Source organism: Bombus terrestris, chromosome 4 (genome assembly GCF_910591885.1).
Source record: "Bombus terrestris chromosome 4, iyBomTerr1.2, whole genome shotgun sequence".
NCBI classification, from domain to species: domain Eukaryota; kingdom Metazoa; phylum Arthropoda; class Insecta; order Hymenoptera; family Apidae; genus Bombus; species Bombus terrestris.
The window spans coordinates 16,509,006-16,518,491 of NC_063272.1; the positions used below are offsets into that span (position 1 = coordinate 16,509,006).

At 33.4% G+C, this 9,486-nt stretch overlaps 1 protein-coding gene across 1 annotated transcript in view; it reads left to right on the top strand.

Annotated features, from left to right (window-relative positions):
- The window catches only part of LOC100645439, a 707,019-nt gene extending 697,666 nt beyond the window's left edge, over positions 1 to 9,353 (top strand). The window contains exon 14 of the mRNA XM_048405181.1: positions 1 to 9,353. Coding sequence (XP_048261138.1) covers positions 1 to 22 — 22 coding nt within the window. The 3' untranslated portion in view covers positions 23 to 9,353.
- The last annotated feature ends 133 nt before the right edge of the window (positions 9,354 to 9,486 follow it).

Here is a 9,486-nt window from a genome sequence, read left to right on the forward strand (position 1 = left end):
GTCTGAACTGAACGCTCAGTGAAAAAGAGCAATCATGCAACGCGTCGAATGGGAGCGATACTGAGATAGACGCACTCTTCTAAACTTCGTTCCAAACAATAAAACAACCACGAATCTCTCTTACGAAAAGGGAAAACGAGCTTAAGCAAGTAACATCCAGCGAGAAAACAGCGAAAAAGGGAGAAGAACATCGAAGTCGTGAACAGGAGACACCCGTACGTTGACGAGACGTAAGGAAAAGAAGAAAATTCAAATTGCAGCGATTTGCTCGCGAACGACAAACGAGAAGAAGAAGAACAATGATTCGTCGTAGTGATCTCGCGTCATTTAAGGACACCCTTTAGGTGTACTAAAACGATCAGTGCAATCGTCTCGACACTTTCTATAAAATGTTCTCAACTTCGAATTCCATTTCTCTTAACCAGCAATTTATCAAATACTTTATTACACTTTTCAGTCGTATATTACGTAAAACAATATTATACGTATATTAATACGACTTAAATTTTATCGAAATGAAATCTTATCAGACCGAATCTTCGAATCTAATGTAGAAGATCGAAATAAATATTCGATCGTGTTCTATTCATAGTGTTGTTACATTATTATACATAAAGTAAAGTACATCGAAGCAAAGAGCGCTGTTCAAAGGAAGAGACATCATAGGTAAAAACTGCTCGAAGAAGCGACTCTAAGATTCCAAAGTTCGAATATAGGAAACAGAGATCGATTGCACCGATTGAAATCGTCTATCGATCAAGCGTACTTCAGTGTACACTGAAAACGAAGCTGATCTGTTAGTACGAACATGAAAAAAAAAAATTCATTGAACAGTATCGCGTAGCAGTAAGTATAGTTCCTAAGCCCGAGGCCAAACGAAGAATCGTTCCTCGATCGCGAAAACTTCACAGTTGTGGCACAGCCTCGTGAACATTCGTTTTCGAGGAATCGTTTCGTACATTTTGGCCGACCCTTTTTGTACATAGTCCTTTTGATATACGCTAACAAAACTCCTAGGTGTGGAACAGAGGATAATGGAAAAATAATAAAAAAGAAGAAAATAGGTTCGTTCCTGTAGAGTAAGCTCGAACGTTGTCGTTTTTAAGGTTCTAGGTTACACGTTAGTAACAGACGACGGTCGTCGTGCACGTACTTAACGAACGAGAAAGACGAAGAGAGGAAAGGGAAAGATAGAGAGGAGAAACGTTTGACAAGATCAGTAAGAGAGGACACGACCCGGTAGTAACGCGCGCGGCTTTATGCCGTTTGCAGCTTTTCAAAAAGCGTTTCCATTGTCCCAATGTTGACGATGTCGTTTGGGTTTTTTCGAGTGTTCACGCGGTGACGAGCGCGAGATTACAATTTCTCTTTTTTTTTTTTTAATACGTTCGTCTGTACTTTTTTCGCGAATAAAAAAATCCTCGTGTAAGAGTAAATCTTTTTTAGTCTCAGTGAACCGTTTTATTCGCGTCTACCTAATGAAGATATGTTCGTTGGAATTTTTATTTTACATACATATGTATATTACCGCTGAGAAGTATCCAGATACCTGGTTATTTTCAACAGAATATATTTTAATTAGAAAATTACGGATAAATCAATCGGCCATGGTTTTATCCTTTATAATTATTATAGCTACGTACAATATGCTTCGTATTAGCATAGTGCTGTAAGTCAAAATTTTAACGATCACGTGTTTTAGCTTTTAAATGTATTGTCTCTTTAGTTTCATAATTAATTAAGTTCCAGTTTTATTCTCTACCACGATATACTTTCATAATTTAACGAAATACAATCAAGCTTTTATAAACTAACAGTGAACTGACTTACATCATTATGCTCCTTGCTAATCGATTTTTGGAAATCGTTAAAATATATTACTGTCATGTTTTTTAATGGATAATTTAGATTTATGCTGATTATGGTGATTTCATAAAAGGTAACAAGTGCTGCTTCTACTTACTAATATAATAATTCATCATTAATTTGTATACTTTGATTAAATTCATGCACTGTTATCACAAATCGATCAAAGTATCTGGATACTTATGCACGGTGATGTAAATATTAAATCGAAGCAATTTTGGAACATCGTTAAAAGCTTAACGATAAAAGTTTCATTTGGCTTGTGGTAATTTTAGCGGCGACGTTAACGCGCACGTCGTTTGATAGATTGATTTTTAGCTCGCTATGTATGCTATAAGTGATATATTATAAAAAGTTAATCGAAAGTTCAGCGTATCGAGAAAATTTCACTCGAGAACTCATTTTTATTTGTATATGAAAATCAAAAGGGAAAAATGTGGTAAATCTATTTCTCCGTTAGATATTAGCAACGAAAGTTAAAGTTTAACAACATGGAATGTTTTTCCATGATGTTAAGAAAACTAAGTTTCCCCTTCCTATAAAACATCTTTTTCACGACAGAAGAAACCTGTAAGAATTGTCTCAAGGAATACTTGGCTAAGTGAAATAAGCTTTTTAAAAATATAATTTCGAAGCTACTCTTCGAACTTGAACGGCTATTAAAAACGAGAAATACGACTTATCACGTTTTTCACCTATGGTGTCCATATATCTTCGTGTGCTTTTACAAGAATCGAAAAGCTCTTGTCTCTCTACCGAATATCGGTTAAAAAAGAAGAGAAAACATTTGGAACGCGCGCGTCACCGTTAAAATCTAACTTCGTATTTTTGAAGAAGTTTCTCTTCCTGAACAAGTTTAAACAGAGTATGATCGATCTGTCCGAAATCGAGCCCAGTAATAAGGTAATGACTTTCTCTTTTCCTTTTATTTGTTCTCCGAATGAACTCGCGATACAAAAGGAAGAAACGCAAAGATAAATGGACGAACTGAGGGCGAAGGTGTTTTGAGAAAAATATAGGGACCAAGAGTTCGTTTTTTCAAGAAGGTAACCGAGAAATCGTGAATCGTAATCCAACGATCGCGATCTAAATGGAGGAAACGCAAAGGCAGACTATCGAATTTTCCGCTCGCTAACTCGTAGCTTCGCGTACTGAGAGAAACACCTTTGCAGTCATTAGGCATTTAAGGCTAATCTAGACGATTTGCGTCTAGTTATAATTACGAGCTGCGTACAACGTATCAGATAATTTGTTATTTTTATTTAAAATATCTGCAAGATATATGATGTATCTAATTATTCGCTTGATTAATTATTTTGATCGTATGTAAAAAACTGTTTCGCAGTTTAAAAACTATGAAAATACGCATTCACACGCGATAAAATGTATTTGTACATTGTTCTATTTTAATTTAATTATTTATACGAACGTACTGTACGTTTTCTTTTGCACTCCCTGCACGGCGAGTTCTTTAAGACAAGTTGAGCTTGTGTTTGAATAAACGAACTATTTCGTAGGAGTTTTAAATAACGTATTCAGTAAATGTGTACAAATCTTTTGTTATATGTTTGTAGTATTATTTTCGTGAGTTTGTTGTATAAATATTGGGTGAAAAGTATTTAAACGAATCAGAGGCAGCTCTTCTTGCCTTCAGCTTTTAGATTGTAGTCTAGTGTATCTCTTTTCTACTGTTCCTGTGTTATTTATGCGATCGTATCATGGATATAGAAGGAAAATTCTGTAAGTTCTAAAACTGAGGTTTTGAGAAAAATGCCTTTCTATTTTTCACAAGAAATATAAAAATTTCTGTTCTATTATTTTTCATTCTGGAAGAATGGGAAGATTACGTCGAATTACAGGTTGTTGTATAATTTGAAACTATGACATCCTCTTTCAAAAATACGATTATCCATCGTTATATTATATTTTATACAATTTTTCAATTTCGTGCAATCTTGTACATCCTACAATTTCAAAATGAATAACTTCAACTAAAAATAAACTTAACAGATTTTTCTTAAATAGCCACGATGTTATACAATATGTAATATTTTATTATCGCAGAATATTTTTCTATACTTATCTAACGCACGATGTTTATCCGTTTATTTATAACGAAGTATCTTTAACGCTCTGTTTCGTGTTACAATAAACAGTAAACGTTTCTCGTAGGTGTTAGCACCTTCGATAAGTGTATCTCGCTCGCCGTTCTCTCAGTACGAGAATCAGAAAAAGAGAAACAAACGTGTATCATATGCAACAGAGTAGCGTCGTATGTACGAGGACGAACCAGAGTCTACGCGAAGATCGCGTAATAAAGAAAGTATAATTCATTGATCGAGCCACCAAAATCGGGGATATATTATACGCCAGACTCCTTTCTTTAGAAATTGTTTGATAAAAATCATCATAGATGTATATTCCGAGGAATTCAAACGATATTACAACATTCGTTCTAGCGTAGGTTTTTAGTAATATTTGGATAATTTAATTTTGACGAAAATTAATGTACGTGTTGCGACGAAAGTGTTGGAAAATTAGAGTTATAAACATTTAAGGATATTTAAATGATACTAGAACATTGTCTCGATTCTACATTTTCATTAACATTTGGATAATTTAATTTTGACGAAAATTATCGTACGTGTTAATGAAGGTGTTCAAATGTTAAAAAGTTACAAAATCTATGGTGGATGTAATGGAAAAATTTTTACTTAATATTTTGGTGGATTAATTCGATTATAGTATATTATATTAATTTATATAACAAAGTTCATAAAACATTTAGTGACCAGACATAAACCAAACCCAATTTACCCCTGAATCTAATCTAGATGTAATTCAGTCCTAACTTACACCTACCATCCAACATAATCCAGTCCATCATTCGACTTAATCGAAATGTAATTTAGATAACGAATCGATTTGATCATCCCCTTGATCTAGTTCAAATTGAACCTCTAGAACTATTAGGTGTCTGTGTAAATATCTATTTAATCTTATAAACACAATGGTCATATGAGAATATATGTATATATTTTAAATTGTGTAATACAATGTTGCTTTTATCAGGAATACTACCGTAAATTTTATTCCATTTGTAAAAATCGTTACTATCTTTTAATATTAAAACGCTCGTATGAATCACTTATTTGACATGTAACAACAAGAAAAATAATAGACAAGTGTTTACTTGAATAATTTGTTAACAAAAGGACTAGATTACATCCACGTAAAATAGTAACTATTTGAAGTTCTAAAGTAATTCAATACTTCCATCGCAACACGTACATTCGCTATCAGAATCCACTGTTCCATTCGTAAAGTATCACAATTTATTACAAAAGTCACAATTGACTTTTACAATACTTCTTTCACTAAAATGACGTTCACTTTTTACAAAATTTTCTTTATAAACACTTCACCACACCTGTAAATATTCACGACCATATCTCATCTCTTTCTCCATCGATTTTATAAAACTAACACAAAAGTCAACTCTATACAAAAAAAACTCCATCTCAAAAAATATCGCTCAAATAAATCAAGGAATGAGTCTGGCCATCCCGAGAACGTTCTCACGTTAGAATTGTAACGAACAGTCGACAATTATCCATGCACGTTTATCATAAATCATAACACGATTAATCTGTCGAACTTATCGTAAGGAGTAAGTAGCTAACGAGTGTTATCCGTGTAAGCGCATCGCGTTGTCAATATTCCAAGAGAGCAATCTCTGTAATACTACACACCCATCCAAACGATCATTAACTTGCCAAGGTCCGTGATCCATGTCGGAGACGTTCACGTTCTCCCCGAACAAAATATTATAACTAAAAATTATATGCAATTCCCCTAAACGAAAGTATATGCGATACCTTCTTATACAAGGTGATTTTTTCGTTAGTTGAATAAAATTCAAAGGCAGTGATGCCAATCACATTGCGAATCGTACACTGTCGCATTTTCATATTATATGTATACTACATGTATAAGTCGTTTGTACCCTAATCTAGGATCTATGGATCCTAGAAGGTCGATATTGGGTTCTAATCACGTACACTCAGTGTTAGGACATATTTTTTTCTCTTTTTCTCAAATTTGTTTAATCGTCTGTCAAGACCACTTACTCTTCTGGGACTGCTTTCACATTACTTCAGGGTAATGGCTTTCAACTCCTTATCTTTAATGAGCCAAAGGCTTAAGTCGTTACATGCATATAAAATACATACGAAATCTGATATCTCTGACATATATAAACACATATACTATATAAAAAAAGACATTTTATTTATAATATCAATTATAAAATTGTAATCATCTTCAAACTGCTTAACGCTTTCAATGCTGCAGATCTCATCGGTGACACGCAGTGACACTAACTGAAATGTTTAAATTAAAGAAACAATTCAAATTAGGTATGCTAAGTATTAACAGTATCCTATTACGGATGGCAATCTATGCACGTTATGACTTGACTAATTAAAAAATCACCCTGCATCTTATACGTATAATAAGAAGGTACCTTTTGCTTGTATCAAGGGAGAAATGTACGATGATCTCGTTTCGGCAGCCAGACGATTCTTTTTCGCAGCCGTCTCGACTGATTTCGCGTGGACTTAACTTTGATTTCACGATGGAGCGAATGGTCGTCGCGATATTTTCTAGCGATCGCTTTTTTCTACGATTTTTCTAGCACGAAAGTGACGAAGGGAAAGCGTGTTCGAAACGACGACGAGGCGAATTTTCGACGACCAGAGCCAGGGAAATCGATCGAGCGTCGTGTGAAATCGATCTTCAAACGAGAGATTAAAGGGATAATTATAAAAAGGGTGGAGAGTATGAAACACGCTGGCACGCGTCTTTCTGCTCCGTTTTAATGAATCCGCAAGGACATTGAACTACGTAACGATTAACCCTAATAGTTGCGATTCTGTACATAAAAAGGAAAGTCGTGTATATATATATAATTATATGACACATAAACATATGCGTATATCTATGCGTTATCTAGGGTGTAAGGTTGGATAGGTCGTAACCGAATTTAATGGAGGAGCCACGGCGTGAGGAAAAACGAAGGTATCACGTGAAATGTGGTTCCTTCGTGTCTTCTTCGATGCCGTCGTGCGTCGACATAGAGAATCGAGGCCTGTCGACCACGTTAATCGCCGATCGATCGATCCGAGATCGCCTAACGATACCTTCTAGTACACAAGAACTACATTCACCCTTGAATGATTGATTGATTGATTGATTCGGAGAGAATACGAACACACTTGCTTACTGTCTAGTCACTAGATCGTTAGTCGGAGGTCCGTGATCGTGATCGCGTCGCGATTCGAAAACACGAGCACTTGTGTTACGATGTTTTAATTAAGACTTCTTTGATGATATATTTGTGATTCTTCGAGTTGAGAATTTAAAATTTATGTAAAATTCTGTTTTTATTTTGCTTCATTTTGGATTCCTTTTGTAGCCTCTTTGAGAAAAATTTTTACGGATCGCCAGAGGAGAGACTTTTATTTAATATTCTGTTACATATTGATTGTAATATTGGAATTTAAATTAAAAGTATACAGTCATGTTAAAGCTTAATTAAAACTGTATATTTTTGTTTCAAAGATCTGTGCAATTCTGAGATTAGTTTACTTGGAACAGTGTTTTTCAGTGTCAGGACTTTTTATTACATCTTTTACAACGCAGAATTTTTTATTATTTTATTTTTCTTAATTTATTTTTCAAGTACATCATGCAGGATGTATGTAAACTGTAAATGAAGTTGATAAATGGTTGACTGTAAACCAAGAATAACGATTAATTTAATAATCTTTTTATAAGTGAGCTATTTTATGGATTTATTGAATTATTTTATGAAAATTCTACAACAATTACAATCGGAGAAAATTCATGGGATATTCAAAATTGAATTTTTTAAATATCATTCAGATACGATGATCTTAAACATCTTACTACATTTATTTATTTGTTTTCGCTTGTTATTAACTTTTAAGGAAACAAATCTACATCCAAAATGTTGTTTTAATTTCCTTAGATTAAAAAAATCTTTGTATTAAATAATCTTTAAATTAAAATAAGTGCCATGTTTTCTTATCGAGTCAGAACACGTATCGCGTTATGCCTAAATTAAGAGTATTCGAGTTAGAATTAACGTTAAGTTTCGTGTTAAGCGTATTTTTGGTCGACATTCCCTTAATTATAAGGCGTTTATAATTGCACGATAAAGAGTTTTATGTAGGTCAGCGTGTTATTTCATTCGCCGATTTCGCTTGCGTGTAATTTTCTTTATTATATTTCCCCGTCGATTCCATCCAGAATAATCTCGTGACGATCGTTGTTCCTTTCCCAGTGAAGGGTCGAACATTTAAAAACTGAATCCTACTATTAAAAAAAAAGAAACAGGAAAAGTAAAAAAAAAAAATTAAGGAAAATAGGAACAAAATCGATCGTTGCAGATTTTCATCGATCGAATTTAACGATGTTTTTTTAGATTCGATATTGAAATGAGAAAACCCATGTAACTAGTTGAACAATCGACAGCTCGATTCTCCCTTTTTTTACCATTTACGATTCTATAGTCGAAAGTCTTTAAAATAAGAAAGATACTCGTCAATATATTTAGGATATTCAATTTATACAACTAGTTGGAACTTAGTTGGAAAGTAATCGAATTCATAATGTATGGAGAAAATATGGAATGATGCGTGACAATTTGTCTTTGTTATCTTTTCATTCGTCAGTTGCCATTTCTTTCTATTTAAATCTATCTTACGTTGAATATCTTTAAATTTTGTATTCCCAATAGAGAATGTACAATTATCACATTATTTTCCAATTTCATTATACATAGTTTATTCTATAATTCAATATAAAAATCATTGTGATAAAGTTCAGTACATATACCTAATGAAAGTGGAAAAAATATTCATCATCATTGTAAAATTTATAATAATCGTACAGTCCTTTTTTATTCTAGTATTTCATCATCCAATTTCCTGTGATTTCTCGATAATTATTATCTCTATCTAATTTTACAAAGACAAATGTAGTACACAATGACAAGAAGCGAGAATAAATCCATACAACTGAATAACTGCCAATGTTGCGACAAAGTCAATAAAACAAGAATTGTTTATAGATGATCCAGCTGTCGATCGATCAGCCTGAGTAGATTACGTACAACGATTTCGTACTAATGTTACATAACTTTTTGCAAATCTCGTAACATAGATTACCGAAACCTTTATACCATTTTTCTTTCTTTCGTATTCGTCTCATCGTTTGTACATCGATTTTTATTATCCAAAATACGTGGAAAATTTTGCTTTCAGCGCTTTTCGTTTTCATCAAACCGAATATGTTGGGACTATTGTACATAAATAGGCTCAAACATGTAACAGCGACAAGACAACAATTACAATTATTGTAGAAACGATGATGTCTTACGAAATAAACTACAGATTAATGGACGTTTCTCCAATGAGTATTCTTCAAAACACCACCACACCAAAACTATGTTAAATACGACATGAATATATTTAAATAATCGAATCCGAATTGCTTTGTTAGACAATTTTAAATTATTTATAGCGATCAAAACTT